The 16664-nt window shown below is 45.0% G+C and overlaps 1 protein-coding gene across 4 annotated transcripts in view; it reads left to right on the top strand.

Annotated features, from left to right (window-relative positions):
• LOC126543113 (uncharacterized) overlaps nucleotides 1–16664 on the top strand; it is a 52546-nt gene that overhangs the window by 12126 nt on the left and 23756 nt on the right. For all 4 annotated transcript variants that reach the window (XM_055062244.2, XM_055062243.2, XM_055062242.2 and 1 more), the window contains exons 3-5: nucleotides 2913–3313; nucleotides 3658–3760; nucleotides 11179–11258. In XM_055062244.2, coding sequence (XP_054918219.1) covers nucleotides 2913–3313; nucleotides 3658–3760; nucleotides 11179–11258 — 584 coding nt within the window. The remainder of the gene's footprint in view (nucleotides 1–2912; nucleotides 3314–3657; nucleotides 3761–11178; nucleotides 11259–16664) is intronic.

The following is a 16664-nucleotide window of genomic DNA, read 5'->3' as shown; positions in this document are numbered from 1 at the left end:
GTGAGGCTCATACGTTGCTGAATAACAGCCATGTCCTCTGCTATAGAGGTCTCCCTAATAAGCAATATGGAGTAGGATACTTAATCCATAAGGACATAACAGGCAACCTTGACGAATTCTACAGCATTAATTAGAGGGTAGCAGTAGTCGTAATCAAACTTAATAAGAGGTATAGATTAAAGGTAGTGCAAGCCTACGCTCCAACATGCAGCCACGACTATGAGGAAGTAGAACAGTTTTATGAAGACGTTCAATTAGCGATGAGAAAGTGCAAATTTGGTATACAGTAGTAATGGGCGACTTCAGTGCAAAAGTGGGGAAAAAGCAGGCGGATGAACAGGCAGTTCGCAACTATGGCTTCGATTCTATAAACGCTAGAGGAGAGGTGCTAGTAGAATTCGGAGAAAGGAATAAGCTGAGAATAATGAACACCTTTTTCACGAAATCTAGCAACAGAAAGTGGACCTGGAAAAGCCCTAATGATGAAACACGGAATGAAATTGATTTCATACTTTCTGCCAATCCCAGCATATAGTGCAGGATGTAAAAGTGATAGGTAGGGTAAAGTGCAGTGGTCATACGTTAGTTAGAGCTAGGATTCACCTCAATTTGAAGAGAGAAGGAGTAAAATTGGTCAAGAAGAAACAGGTCAACGTAGAGGCAGTAAGGGTGAAAGCAGGCAACTTTAGGCTGGTATTTGCAAAAAAAATTTGCAGCCTTAGAACAGAGATTATGATGGTGATGACATAGAGGTAATGAATGAAACCGTAATGAGGCTGGCTTCAGAGGCAGCAATCAAAGTGGGAGGCAGGGCACCAAGGCAACCAGTAGGCAAGCTCTCCCATCTAACAAAGGACCTAATAAAGAAACAACAAAGAATGAAAGTGTCCAACTCAAGAGATAAGATAGAATTAGCAGAACTGTCATAACTGATCAACAAAGTAAAAATAAGCAATATGCAAAATTATAATGTGAGGAAGACAAGAAGCCATAAAAAATGGACGCAGCCTGAAATCAGTGAGAAGGAAACTTGGCATAAAACAAACCAAGATGTATGCACTGTAAGATCATTGCAATCTCGAAGGTATAAATGATGCGGAATAATTCTATTCTGACCTGTACAGTACCCAGAGGATTCGGGAGTATTCTATTCGAAACAATAATGAACAGTATACAAAAACTCCTCCTATAACTACAGATGAGGTCAGAAGGGCCTTGCCAGGCATGAAACAGGGAAAAGCGGCAGGAGAGGATGGAATAACAGCTGATTTAATCAAAGATGGAGGAGACATAATGCTAGGAAAACTGGTGGCTCTCTATACGAAGTGTCTATCGACTGCAAGGGTCCTGGAAAACTGGAAAAATGCAAGCATTATACTAATCCACAAAAAGGGAGACGTTAAGGAACTGAAAAATTAGAGGCCCATTAGGTTACTCCCAGTATTGTATGAAATATTTACCAAAATAATCTCCAATAAAATAATGGCAACACTGGACTTTAGTCAACCATGAGAACAGGCTGGCTTCAGGAAGGGATACTCTACAATGGATCACATCCATGTCAATAATCACGTTATCGAAAAATCCGCAGAGTACAATAAGCCTCTCTATATGGCTTTCATAGATTTTGCATAAAGGTATTTGATTCAGTAGAGATACCAGTAGTCATAGAGGCATTACGTAATCAAGGAGTACAGACCGCTTACGTAAATACCCTGGAAAATATCCACGTAGATTCCACAGCCACCTTTATTTTACACAAGAAAAGTAGGAAGATACCAATAAAGAAAGGGGTCAGACAAGGAGACACAATATCTCCAATGCTATTCACTGCCTGCTTGAAAGAAGTATTCAAGCTATTAAACTGGGAAGGCTTAGGAGTAAATATCGACAGCGAATACATCAGCAACCTTCGGTTTCCTGATGACATTTTTCTGTTCATAAACACTGCGGACGAGTTACAACGAGTGATTGAGGACCTTAACAGGAAGAGTGTAAAAGTGGGGTTGAAGATTAATATGCAGAAAAGAATGATAAATAACCGGGCAAGGGAACAAGAGTTCAAGATGGCAAGTCAGCCTCTAGAGTCTGTGAAGGAGTTCATTTACCTAGGTCAACTAATTACAGGGAACCCTCACCATGAGAAGAAAATTCACAGAAGAATAAAAATGGATTGGATCGCATATGGCAGACATTGTGAGCTCCTCACTGGGATCTTACCATTATCATTGAAAAGGAAAGTATACAATCAGTGCATTTTAGCAGTGCTGACACATGGGGCAGAAACCTGGAGACTGACAAAGAAGCTTGAGAACAAGTTATGGACCGCGCAAAGAGCAATGGAATGAAGAATGCTAGGCATAACTTTAAGAGACAGAAAGAGAGCAGTTTGGATCAGAGATCAAACGGGTATAGACAACATTCTAATTGTCATGAAGAGAAAAAAATGGCACTGGGCAGGTCATGTAATGTGTAGAGTAGATAACCGTTGGACGATTGGGTGACAGAATGGGTACCAAGAGAAGGGAAGCACAGTAGAGGACGACAGAAGTTTAGGTGGTGTTACGAAATGAGGAAATTTGCGGGTGCTAGTTGCAATCGGCTGGCGCAAGACCGGGGTAATTGGAGATCGCGGGTAGAGGCCTTCGTCCTGCAGTGGACATAAAATAGGCTGATGATGGTGATGACAAGGTGCTTTGATTTGTAACCATTGAGGGCTATCAATTGGTAATTAAGTAAATGTACAAATAAACTGATTAACATTGTATTGTGGCTCAAAATTGATGTTATGCAATGACAACAAAATTATTCCCTCATAAAATATTCTGACGAGCCAGTAGCACCTGTGGGCTTCGATTGTGTGCTTATTATGTGCGAAAATTCTGTTCTAAGGAATATGGTGTTCATTACAGGCAATAAGGACAGAATAGGTGAAGAGCAAGCGGATGGGGTCAAAGCTGTTCAATGTGACTTGAAATTGGAGCCAGGTTCTGTACCAGAAGAAAATTCAAAACCGGAGCCAAACCTAGAGCCAGAGCTGATGCCAGAGCCTGAGCTAATGCCCGAGCCCGAGCCCGAGCTGACGCCCGAGCGTGAGCTGATGCCAGAGCCTGAGCTGACTCCAGAGCATGAGCCGATGCCAGAGCATGAGCCAATGCCAGAGCATGAGCCAATGCCAGAGCAGGAGCCGATGCAAGAGCCTGAGCCAATGCAAGAGCCTGAGCCAATGCAAGAGCCTGAGCTGATGCCAGAGCCGGAACTGATGCCAGAGCCAAGTTCAAAAGTACCGAAAAAGAGGAAGCATGATTCGGAGGTAATTATATGTTTGTTACATTTGTAATGTCATGTTGCTTGCGTAATAGACTTGTAGATTTTCTTCTTGAGTATTGCAATCATGCCTCAGTGTACTGTTTACGTATGTTGATAGTGAGAAACAGACCTCTCCAAAAGAATGTTTTTAATCAGCGGAGAAGTTCCCTGCAGGGTTGTCTGCATAGGCAGGCGTTTGGTGCGTTGTGACATGACAGACCTGAGCACACGGAGGTCGGAATATAGGCAGAGAGTTCTCATTTTTCTAGGGGGAAGAATTACAGCTCAGTGGGAGGCCAGTGTCAAATTGTGCGAACATATTTTGAGGCATGTAACGGTGTTCTGCAGGATGACCCGACATGTTCCTGCGGACTGAAGCAAAAGGTGAAGCAACTAGAACAAGAAAAAAATAAACTTGCAAGGCAGCTGGAGGATGCACAGAACATTTCTGGTAGGTTATCTTTGTCTTTTGTAGAATATATTGTGATCTTAGTGCTAAGGAATGTTTCTAAAATTGATTTGTGTACTGTTAGGTGTCTGTCGGGAGTGCTCTTGCATGTTAACAGATCAGTATATTTCAACCATTACCGTGCTGTCACCATAGACAGATGAAACTGTTGCGAGGGCTTGTAAGAAATCTGCATTCCCTGCCAACTTCAAGGTGAGGTTGACTGCTGTTCATTAGCTGAAAAATTGCAGTTTTCCAAGTTTTCCTTGTCATTGCTGGGGGTCAGTATTACCTTGCTTCACTGCTATTTCACTGCTCTGCTTTAGTGCAGAATGTAAAAGTGGCATTGCTGCCATTCCTGGAAGTGGCCACAAAAAAAAAATGATCTCTAAATTGTCCACAAATACAATGAACCGTATGTTACAGTTTCCAGGCCCCTCTCCACCAGCTCTATAATACTGTTAAACCTCGATGTAACGAACTTCAATATAATGAAATTCTCAATATAATGAGGTATTTAACTTTTCATAAGCTCTTGTCCATGGAACGCCATGTATTTGGAACCTCAACATAACGAAGTGTGTTAGTATGCAATTTCAATACAACGAAATTTTGTTTGCACTGCAAAGAAAGGCTGAGACAGTAAACGTAAACTTCCGCGGACACAGATGGTCAAATGATTGAATTACAAGGGGCTGCTTGCCGGCGCACCCCTCAAATCACGCACGGCACAACAAGGGTAACCACCGAAGGAGAGCCGCATCATGTTATATCCGAAAGTCTGTTGTACGCGGGTCCATTGTAACGGGAGTAAACTGTATATCCCACGTCCTTCATTGTCGCCAGCTCGTCCCCATCAACACTGAAGCAAGGCAACAGGACTACAAGAACCTCTATGATGCATCTCATCGCACAGTCTCCTTGCGCCCGGACACTAGTTCACACTCCTGGCTTGTGGGACAAGCTTCAGTTTCAGTTCATAGGCCCATACCCAGTCTTGGAACAGACGTTTCCCATTAATTATCACGTCTAACCTGTCGTTGCTCCAACTGACCTCCGCTGTCGCACTGCCGAGATCGTCCACGTCTGTGATATGAATCCATTCACAAGGCATTCTCAGTCCCGTTAAGTTGCGGCCAGGCTGGCCGCTTCCATGTGAGGGAGAAATTAGTGTGGGTATTTCTTAGGTACTTCTTTTATTTATTTATTTCTCAATACCGTAAGCCTTCAAAGGCTCGTACAGGAGTGGACATACAAACAGCACAGGCATAGCATTTTGTCATACTGGGGATACATCAAGCTCAGATGGAAAAGGTAATGGTTACAGTTGACATGCCATGCAAGTAAAAAGTAAATGCAAGGGAACAAAGACAAAATATACAATAGGTACACCATGTAAAGTGCAAGAAGCAGCTATTACAGAAAGAAATGCACAATGTGTGCATTGTCTACACATTATCATGTGCACATGTCTGCATATGATCGTCATATCGGGTTCCTCATCTTCATCGCTTGTGAGAACTCGTCTTGAGATTGATCTGTACCTTGAGTGTGATCGGCCCGCCACGGCTTTGGGGTGTAGTAAAGGTCGCGGTAACTGCTACGCCACAGTATTTCAGTGCTGCGAACCCCTGATTTCAGGAGGCAAGAGCCACTGCCAAGAGTGACACAATTCCTTCTCTGTGTTCTCCGATACCGGAGCTTAAGGATCGTGTGATGCATATGTTACGGACCCCCCCTGAATTTTTTGTTCCCTTGCTTTTTTTGCTGCACGGCGCACTTCCACTGATAGTTTCGTGCGTGAACTGTTGCATTTGTCTCGTTTCACGCAGCACACGATTTTGCGTGCTGTGCACGAGAACACCTGATTAGCAGTATACCATATTTACTAGAATCTAGGCCGACCCCGATTCTAAGCCGACCCCCTAAAGTCCGAAGCCAACAAAAAAAATATATATATTACCTTGAATGTAGGCCGAACAAAAGAAGCAAGGACAGCGGTAACAAAATGCAAACAGCATTTATTGAATCTGAACATGCAGGCTCATTCAACATCGTCGTCACTGTGTTCCTTGTCGCTGTCACCTTTAAACAGTGCACTATATCAAAATACACAGCCGTCTGGTCGGCGTTGCCGATTTGCCCAAAGTTGCAGCCTGCCACTTCTCTCTTTCGCAGCACGTAGCACTGAAAAGCTATCAGCTTTTCTTCGAAATTGCTTGGCAGCTTCTGGGTTATTGAAGTGCGACGTCGGAGACTGAAGCCGAAGCGCTTCATGAATTTCTGAAGCCAGCCCCAGCTGGCTTTGAAATCCTTTGGCATTAGGCCTTGCTCCCTCGAAAGTTCCCTAGCTTTCGCTTGGAGCACTTCTGTTGTCACTGGAAGGGCAGCTGCTCTCTGCGTCTGAATAGTCTGCCAAAACTGTCCTCACTTCGTGGTGACCGCCTTTCTTTGGTCCGCTAAATGACACCCTCGTGTTGGCACACGCAAAAAGCTGCTGTCGTTTTCCCCTCCAACGGCGGACATTTTTCTCGTCGATGCCGAAGTCCCGCCCGGCCTGAAGGTTTGGTGATGCCTCTGCGGCTATCACAACTCTTCACTTGAAAGCGGCACTGTAGCCCCGGCTGGCTTTGAAATCCTTTGGCATTAGGCCTTGCTCTCTCGAAAGGCAAGTTGGCTTAGTGCCATCGCGATAACACCACGCCGCACACCGATACGGCTGACACGACACAGGTTAAAATGGTGACCTCACTTGTGTACGGTTGGCTACTGGCATGGCTAGTAGAGGCTGCGATACTGACTTTTCTAGATGGCGCTAGCTATGCACCATATTTAGCAGTTTCAATGAAAAACTGACGCGATTTTAAAATCCTCGATTATAATGCTCGAATATCGAAATCCTTGAATATGATTATTTGAAAAGAACTATTGGCCTAGATTCGAATAAATACGGTAAGTCAGTGCTACGCAAATACTGAGGCAGGCACAAGCAGTTCATAAAGCATGATCACACGCTGGAACAAGGTAGAAAATGACATACTTTCATTGTCTGTTTGTGTTACTGCATGATGTAGGCACAAGCAAACAAAACGGAAGTACATTTCTCTTGCTTTGGGGAAAAGTAAAGCAAGAACATGCAGAGATTCGGTTTGTGTCTTTTGTTATTTCTCTAAACTTTATTTCGTATATTGGAGCAGCAGGTTATACAAATGACAGATGTTGCCTTGAATAGTTCTCGAAGTCACATGTCGCTACGAGTGATGTCACAGCAGTGTAATGTACGTAGATGCACATGTGCGATATACGTCGACTCTCCAGCTCGGAGCACGGTGCCCGTGAGGAGGGCAAACAGCATTTGGTTTGAAATTTCAGCTCTTCCTGCGCCGTGTAGCAATGTAATACTTAGCAGACATGATCGCTAGCGTGAATTGTATGCATGGCACTTGTCAGCTCATAATGACAAGAGCTGTTGAGGGTCCCCTTAATTGGTAAAACACTGCATGTGAAGTACCGAAGATGTATGTTTGGCTCTGTCCTGCAGCAAGTCATCTTTCAGTCCACTTTCTTCCCCTCTTCCCGATTGCTTCTAGATACAAACTGAAAATATTAGTTAATTTCCCTGACACTTTCTCCAGCTTCATTGTCGATTATTTCGTATGGTTGTAAATTAATGAAAAATTGGCACTTTTGTTCGGAGGCAAAGCATTTGAAAGCGAGGAGGTTTAGCATTGCGCTAAAGGTGTCTCACAAAGCTGGCACTGCCGGCAGCATTGCCAGTGTGGTGCCTCAGTGCTTTACGAGATGAGACGAAAGGTAAACCGTTGACCATTGGCATTAGTCAAGGCCGAAAGAAAGGATTAGATACATTAAGCTTGACGTTTGCTGTCTGTTCTGCTCAGACCAGTGTGTGCACTGTGGTGCGGTATGACACACTTGCTCAGTAGGAATGCTGATGTGCTTGTGTACACAACGATCGCACTATCAGCAGCAGATGCCAGAATGCTGCCCTGGCTCCGACGAAGCCGATTGAGTGGAACGCCTACTTGGCTTCATGACTTTTGCAGCCAAACTCGCTGCACATCTCTGGAAGCCTTCTAACCCTCCATGTTTGGGCTGTGTATGCACGTGGATACCATGACAGTACAAGAGTGACATTGGCAATGCTAACAGCAATAGTGCAAATGTGCCTCGAGCGAAGTTGCTGCTAGCTCTGGGGAACTTTTCCTCGGTCTATGGATTTTAGGCATTGCTTAAGAAAATAGGGAAGTCTATCGAAATCTAGGGAAACATTGCACTGTGTCATTGAAACAGTGAAAAGTTGGACATGACGGTGTGTTTAGATTTCAGTCACTGCAAATTGCATTGCTTTAGCATGCGAAGTATTCTATCAGCCATATTGTAGTGCAGCGAACGCCAAGTAAACAAGATGCAGTTGACCTGGGGTCTTTGACTCTTTGAGGGTCGAACTTGTGTGCAAGAACTGTGCCCTGTGGTAAATTTTTTTATGGCAGTTTCGAGCATCAGGAAATCATAGAAAAACTAAAGAAAACAGCAAATATTTATTAGAAGCAATATTTTGTCTCAAGAGCACGTTACTCGTGCCAACTGTATACTGTGCAACAGGTACACTATGCAGTGAAAGAAAATGTCTAGCAAAGTTTATGGCTGTCTAATTGCTGTCCTCAAAATGCATTTCACCACCAGAATATAAGCTTGAGCACAGTTCTGATGAGTAAAGGGACTGCCGTGTGGCAATACTAAAATTGGGACTGCGCACATCCTAGTAAGAACACATGAACCTTGTCAGCAGATCTCATGAACACATGAACCTTGTCAGCAGATCTCATGGCGTCAAGTGGCACACTGTTCTGACAATGCTATGTTCACTAAAGAAGGTCCAGTGCCGAACTTCCTTGCAATTCAAATAAAGTAGCAAGTTTCGACAACAAGGAAGTATAAATGTGCTGATGTCTTCTGTGAACTTGTTAAAGGCTCCTTCAAACAGTCTTTCTTATACGCCTAGGTGTAGAGGGTATCTCTCAAGGATTGCTTTCTCACAAGAATTCGGTGTCGGTGTGCTGCAATAACACAGGTACAAGGGGTTAAACATTACCCTCCCCTCAAGCCATGGCATTCCCCCTCAACTTTTACTGTGCAGCCATCGTGTCCCCCCTCCTTCAAGTGATGATGCAAGTTCTGTCTACTTCTGATTGATTTGAACTGAGTGTGTTCCCACATCTCTTTCCTGTGCTGTTTTTATCGTTAAGCATAAGCTGCATTATCTCTCAAGAGAAAAGTGTATAACAGCTGTGTCTTACCACTACTCACCTACGGAACAGAAACCTGGATTCTTACGAAAAGGGTTCTACTTAAATTGAGGATGACACGAGCTATGGAAAGAAGAATGATAGATGTAACGTTAAGGAATAAGAAAAGAGCAGATTGGGCGAGGGAACAAGCGCGAGTTAATGACATCTTAGTTTAAATCAAGAAAAGGAAATGGGCATGGGCAGGACACGTAATGAGGAGGGAAGATAACCAATGGTCATAAAGGGTTACGGACTAGATGCCAATTGAAGGGAAGTGTAGCAGGGGGCGGCAGAAAGTTCGGTGGGCGGATGAGATTAAGAAGTTTGCAGGGACGACATGGCCACAATTAGTACACGACCGGGGTAGTTGGAGAAGTATGGGAGAGGCCTTTGCTCTGCAGTGGGCGTAACCAGGCTGATGATGATGATGATAAGCTGCACGGAGTGAAATTTAAAGACGTGTCGCATGCAGTCGATGCAGATGCTCCCACACTATGCATATTGTTCGCTCGCTTTTTTTTTGTCCTTTTTTCAGTTCTGTGTGAAGCGAAAAAAGGCGGATGCTGCTGCGGGCATTCGCCACATTGCTGCGAGTGTATATGGAATCTACAGACTACAATGTAGCTGTTCCTGTCATTATTTCAGTTTGATAATTGCCCATAACATTAGAATATCTAATACCTATGTATGTTTAGGATTGTTTCTATAATGTGCTCGTAGGATTTCTCTGTAGCCGTTAGTGAAAAAAGAATGTGCTGCCGCTAAATTGTGAATGTAGTGAAATGAGCTATTTATTATGTTTTAGCTACTGTAGAATCTGAAAAAAAAAGAAAAATTATGAAGGAAAGGAAAAGTAAAGTATAGCCATCTAGAATTTAACCCACACTTATGCATCAAAGCAAAAATGGCACTGTCCATCCCAGGGAAAGTAGGTGGAAGCAGAAGCAGTGATTCACTTTGCATTTCAAGGAACATAATAGAGACTTTTAGCGTGCCCGCTATTCCAGCAAGTGGGCGCGGTTTTGGCGGATTGCCGGATGGTCCGGGGCGTAAACGTAAGCGGCCGGAGGGATGCAGCCACCTGGTGTTGTGGAGCGCAACCAGACAAACACAGAGCTAAAATTGCAGTAACCTACTTTATTCTGTTTCGCTGCTGGTGCAAATTTTCGGCAGTGGCATAATTGTGTTCACAATTACGCCGCTCCCAAAAATTTACGCCCCAGCAAAGAATAATATAGTAATTGGCTCTGTGTTTAGGTGGTTAAGCTTTGCACCACCAGCTGGCACCACCAATCTGGCCGCTCACGTTTACGCCCCTGCTCATCCGGCAAACTGCCCGCGCTTGCCGGAATACCGGACGCACTAAAATTCTCTATTGCCAAAGAGATTTTTGCCGAGCTGATTGCCGCCAGCTTGGCATAAATTTCGTGGGCTTCCCTTGAAATCCCTTGAACATTGGCCATAATTTCCGGCACACACGCACGCAGAGGAGGTTGCTGTTTTTAAATCCCACTTGCCATCATTGAAACGTTACTAGGACAAAATGCAAGTTTTAAACTATTTTTTTTTTGCTGCATCATCTGTTGAAGCCAAAAAGAACTAAACAATATTTATCAGGGTAACTTGACTGCAGCAGTGCACAAGCGCTTGTTCTACCGCGGACGAGCCCAGCTTGTCTTCGGTGGGAGCAGTACAAACCATGTGGACAAGCTCAGCTTGTCTATGGTAGGGAAAGTGTTAATTAAGGCACTCAAACCCGCAACCTAAGGCAGAGGTAATTAGAATTAATTAAGGCACTTGAACTCACAAACTTTGGTGTTTATTAAGCCAAATTTAGTTAACGTATCTTTAATTATGGTAAAGTTAATTAAGGCACTCGAAGCCACAACCTTTGGTAGGAGTCGAAAACCTTTAAATTTTTTTTATTTTCCCCCTCATGAGCCATACAATGCTTTCGAATTAAAACAAGTAAACAGAACAAGTGATAGGAAGTAAGAACGCATTCATATGAGAATGTCAAGTGATTTAATGAAAGTCTCGGGAGTGCGCAGGCTTTCACCTTTATCCTGTTTAGCGTATGCTAAAGTAACCGTCAATTTTGTTTTTTTACAGAATCCCTTCAATTGGTCAGAGAGCTCAAGGCACTGATGTGGACTGTACAGGGTAGCAACAGAGTCATTGAGACGACAAAGGTAGCATTTTGTTTACTCACATTGTTCTGCTACACACCAAGACATTGTGGGAGCAGTAGACATGGCAATGAAATGCATGCAAGCACTGGCTTGCAACTGTTAACGAATCAATAATGTTTCATGACGTTAGGAAAGGGGGGGGGGGGGGGACGAAAGGAACTGCAATAAACCACAGAGTGCCAAAGTTGATCACAAAAGCTCAGATGAAATCTTCTGCTAAAAAAGCTTTGATGATTAATCATCCTGGTACTGCTTCCATGTTTTGCCAAAACTGTAGTGTTACTAAAACTGCATCAAAGCCTTTTGTTCACAACAGTGGCTACTAAGAAATTATTTCTGCTTTGTATTCTTTCAACATACAATTGGGAGCAAAGGTTTCTGGACTGCACCCACATAGAAAGTGCTAAATTTCGTCAACTTCAGCACGCACAACATGGAACTGAGTGATGCAAGATGATAAACATTGTCAGAGACGCATGGAATGTGAGGTGCTCTGTTCCTCATGCTGAAGCGGGGCTTCACTTATTTATTTATTTATACTTATTTATTTAAATTGCCCTCTGGGGCATGTGGCATCAAAGAGGGAAGTTGTCACAAAGTAGTAAAGTAAAACAAACAAATAAGTGCAGTGAGTTCTGTAATGTGATTCTCCTGATCATACAATGTTCGCTAATGTTTCGCGAGAAAGTTTATTGTCAGTTATGGCTACTGTACGTGAGGGAAAGTGGTTCCATTCTTGAGGTGTCAAGGGGAAAAAAGACTGCAGGAAAGACATGAAACATGTAGCATGAATCAATTCCTGCTTTACTGCGATGATCAGCGTGGTTTGAAATGTACTGAGGTCGCAGAAGTCGTGAAGTGCAGTGTTATGGAAAATATTATGAACTAGTGAAAGACGGGCAACTTTGTGGTGGGTAGTTAGTGGAACAAGTGCTAGGTTAGTTTTCATTGTGCTTATACTCATGTTGCAGTTCTAATAATTATAATACAGTAGAACCTTGTTCATATGTTCTGGAAAAAAGCTTACCAACAGGGAAAATGTAAGATCCAAAGTGACTAAATAAATTGACAGACTCAACTATTGTTAACATCTTTGTAATGCGAAATACAGTAAAACCTCGTTATAACGAAACTGGATGTAACAAACTAATGGCTATAACGAAGCAATTGTGATTTCCCTTGAAATTCCAATAGATGCCCATGTATCGAAACCCTTGTTTTAACGAAGCTAAAATTTCCTCACAATGGGTATGATGAACCTTATTTTTTAGAGCGCAGCTCTTTGATGCCCGTTCTGCGTTTCGCAGCGCCGCCGTGCCTCGCCATAGCCAGCTCCGTAGCCGGGGCCAGCACGCTGCTCTAGCTGCGTGCGCTCCAGGCGCCATCGCTTGCTCACAGCGCGAGCCTTGCTCTCATCGCTCCTCCTCCAATGCCACCCATGTGCGGCGGCAATCAGAGCGCGAGCTCAGTGGTGGCTGATCTCGATGATATGCTGCTACCCAAGCCAAAACGCATAGCCACCGCCGTTTGCCACTGCGTGTACCCCTTTCTCTCCTCCGTGGCGGCGACCGTGCGAGAGCGCGCGGTGTTCTCCAGTTGCTGAACTGCTGGCTCGGTATCAGCGGATCGTGGTGCGCGCTTCCCAAGCCGAAACGTAACGCCACCTTCAGTAGACTCGCTAGCAGCGTCAGCGGCGTCAGTCAGTCGCTGCCATGACTTTGGCGCGCAACATTCTTATGCGCCTACGTGCTGCCTCCTACAACCTCCCGATAAGCGAGGCAGTTCTGCCAAGCTACGCTCCGTTTGCAGTGGCTGGTGCAAAATGTTCCGCTCCAGACGGATTGTCTGAGGCTCACAGATGGCTTATATTATAATATAATCCGTCTGCCTATATAAGTAATTTATTCTCAGCCAGTTCTTTCTGAGCCATGAGTGAGGCAACCAGTGGAAGTCCTTCATTTGCCGCTGCTGCTAAATGAGCAGCCTGAGTAGAGGCTCAGCGCTGTCACCACCAGAATCCAGAGGTGTGCTATGCCGAGTGCAACAAGTCTAGCATATATCCATCTATTTTTCCAATCACAAAGCTACCTTCATGACAATCAAGAACTGGGAGTGGAATGTTTCTTGATGAAGTGAAGAATAAAAAGTTGTAACTGTACATAGATGTCTTGCTCGAATTATTTGCCTCAGTATATAGAAAAGCCGAAACATCCGAAGAGCTGTGCTCAAATTTTGCATTAAGAATAATGTAATCGTCGGCAATTTTTTTTTTTCACAACGAGCATTTACTGACCATTTTGGTACCCGTCAGATCAATGTCTTATAGCATGCAACGTTCGCGTCTCCCACGCACGTCTCCCGGCCTCCCCTTTCCTGTGGAACTGGTGGACCCGCCCGCTCTTCCACTGCATCCGTGGGGCGGCGCTGACTGCGGTTTTGTTGTTGCTTGTCGTTGCCTCTGTGCGCATCAACGATATCAGTGTTTCTATTGGTTTGTTCGTGCAAGTTCCCACCGCCAGAAAGGAGATGGACGATGGCAAACGGAAGCGCAAAACGATATCAATTGAGCAGAAGGTGGCTATGCTGAAAGCTGTCAAGTCCGGTGTGAAGAAGAAAAAAGTGGCCGAAGACTTCGGCATGGCATTGCGCACGCTGTCGATGATTTCGAGCAGCAAAGAAGCTGTCACCAGTGCTGTCGCACGTGGCGTAAAAGGCGACAGAAAGAAGCTGCGAGCCCCCACTTTCAAAGCTGTAGAGAAAGCGGTCTTCAAGTGGTTTTTGGATGCAAGAGGAAGTGGCACTCCTGTGAGTGGGGCACTGTTGCAGCGCAAAGCGAGGGACTTCGTGTGCATTATGGGACATGACGATTTTGAGGCCAGTGTTAACAGGCTGCAGCGTTTCAAGGAGCACCATGACATCGTCGGCAGGGCTGTCAGCGGGGAAGCGCAGTCTGTCAACCGCGAAGCTGCAGCGGCATGGGTGGAGACAAATGTTGGACAGCTGCTTGAAAAATACTGTGCCAAAGATTTGTTCAACGCGGATGAGACATCCCTGTTCTACCAGATGCTGACGCAAAAAACCTCGGCCCTCAAAGGGGAACGCTGCCAGGGTGGTAAGCAGAGCAAGGTTCACGTAACCGTGTTGCTTTGTGGGTCGGAAAAGGTGCCGCCCTCGTGGTCGGCAAAAGTGCGTGACCAGGATGCTTCAAAGGCAAACGAAAGCTCCAAGTGAGTCATGTGTCAAACCATATGGCTTGGATGACGAGAGAAATTTTCACGCAATGGCTGCAGGAGTAGGACGAGCGGCTGGGCAAGCTGAACCGGAAGGTACGCCTCGTACTGGACAATTGTGTGGGCCACCACATTGCTGCTGTGCTGAAAAACATAGAGCTATGCTTCTTGACGCCAAACTGCACTGCAGTTGTGCAACCCCTCGACCAAGAAGGTATCATGAACTTTAAGTTGGGCTACCGCAAGCGCGTGGTTGACCAGATTCTGCTCAATATGGGCATGAAGCGTGAGTCCATGGTCGACTTTTACATGGCGATCGAGATGCTACAGGCTGCTTGGATGGCTGTACCGGCAAGCATGATCGCCAATTGCTTCCGGCATGCCTCATTTGGCGTCAGCAGCGGCAGTTACAGCGAAGATCTCGGTGCTGCTGCCAATGAGGGTGCCGCGGGTGACCAAGCCCTAGCGTGATGATGCCGGCCTTGTGCTCGACTGCGACACCTTCTGCACGTACGTCAGTGCCGATGCTGACGCGGTGATGACGGAAGAGCTAATGGAGGCGGAAATTGTGCTCGCGTTGACAGGGGTGCCTAATGACAATGAATGTGTCGATGACAGCCCGGAGCCTAATATTGGCGAACCCGACGTACCGACGCCCGCACAAGCACTGGATGCCGCATACGTGCTCCACCGCTTCTTTGGTGCTCACAATGACGGCGAGGACGAACTCAAAGTAGCCGCTGCAGCTGAAAGACCCATCATTCGCCTGAAGAAGACGTGGCAAAAACCTATCAAGGACTTTTTCTGTGAAGTGAGCCGCCAGCTGGAGTGCTGTTGATCAATCAGTGATGAGCCGTTTGGCGTGACTAAAGTAGCAATTCCTTGCTGTCTTTTTTTTCGCTTGTTTTCTTCCGTGCGAGGGCCGTTTTCTCTTTCGCGTGGCGGGCTGCTGTGAGATTTGGTGGTGAGTACATCTTATCTTGCTTGCTAATTCTGGATAGAAATGGACAGTGGCTATAATGAACTAATGGTTATAACGAAGTAATTACGACCCCTCCTTCAACTTCATCATAACGAGGTTTTACTGTATTGCGCATGTCGTTGCGGCAGGAGACGCCGACGTGCGTCAAGCTGGTTTAGCTCCGGTGGCCTGAGACGCATTTTGTTGTGTTCATATTGCATAGTGTTTTAAGAGGGTGACAGGAAACCGAAACTAAATGGAGCTGCTGGGCGACACCGGATGCTGCTGAAGCAAAGCATGATGGCCACATCGCGCAGTCTGCAGCAGGGAATGGCGGTGTGTTTCGGTTATCGCTTGTTAAAAGCATGCGCTACGCTTCCAATGGCACCATGCTCTGTGAAACAGATAGGCAAAGATGCGTATCGCAATAAGATTGGCAGTGGTAGCTGTGAATGCTGCGTGCGACGACCTCGTAGAATATTTGCTGGCACCGAAATGAAAAACTGAGTGCGTGCCGGTGTTTTCATGTGAGACGGGCGGGCGAGTATTGTAGTGAAGCTGCTACGGTGGACAGCTATATACTATTCTTGATTGCATACGCATCGCACATTTCCTTGTTTACATGGGATCCGGTAGCCAGAAAACATATCATTCGATCACAGTTTGGCGACATACTGAACGTTGGTGCCGAAAAATATTGTTTCCCACAAACGCATGAACTGGGAAAAAATCTGTAACTCTATTGGGTAATTTTTTGTGTTCTTAATTGCAAACGTTGGCAATAAGAAAACGTATGTAACAAGAATGTATTTATGACGTTCTACTGTAACTGTAATAATTGTAATATAATAATTATAATAATTATAAACTTTGCTCTGCCGTCTGCGAGCTGCTTGGTTAGCTCAGATGGTAGAGCGGCTGCCCCAGAAAGGTTCTGGTCCCGAGCTCGTCTCTCAGACCAGAAGAGATTTTTCTTCAACTGCGAGGCTTTTCTTTCGAGGAACCCGTATGGGTTTCCTTTGCATCAATTGCTAGGATGGGTGGGTGTCTAATTTTTCCTTTATTAATTGGAAAGAATGGAATAAGTAGAGTTATTTTGTACTACACTAGTTCAAGTGAAGTAATAAGACTAATGTGACTGGGATCCCATATTGCAGATTCATATTCAGCATATTAGAGTCTTGTAAAGCTGCAGTTTTAAAGATGGTGCTTTGG

The sequence above is a fragment of the Dermacentor andersoni genome, chromosome 10 (assembly GCF_023375885.2).
Source record: "Dermacentor andersoni chromosome 10, qqDerAnde1_hic_scaffold, whole genome shotgun sequence".
NCBI classification, from domain to species: Eukaryota; Metazoa; Arthropoda; class Arachnida; order Ixodida; family Ixodidae; genus Dermacentor; species Dermacentor andersoni.
The sequence above is the reverse complement of the archived record's forward strand: the minus strand, read 5'-3'. Positions and strand labels throughout refer to the sequence as shown.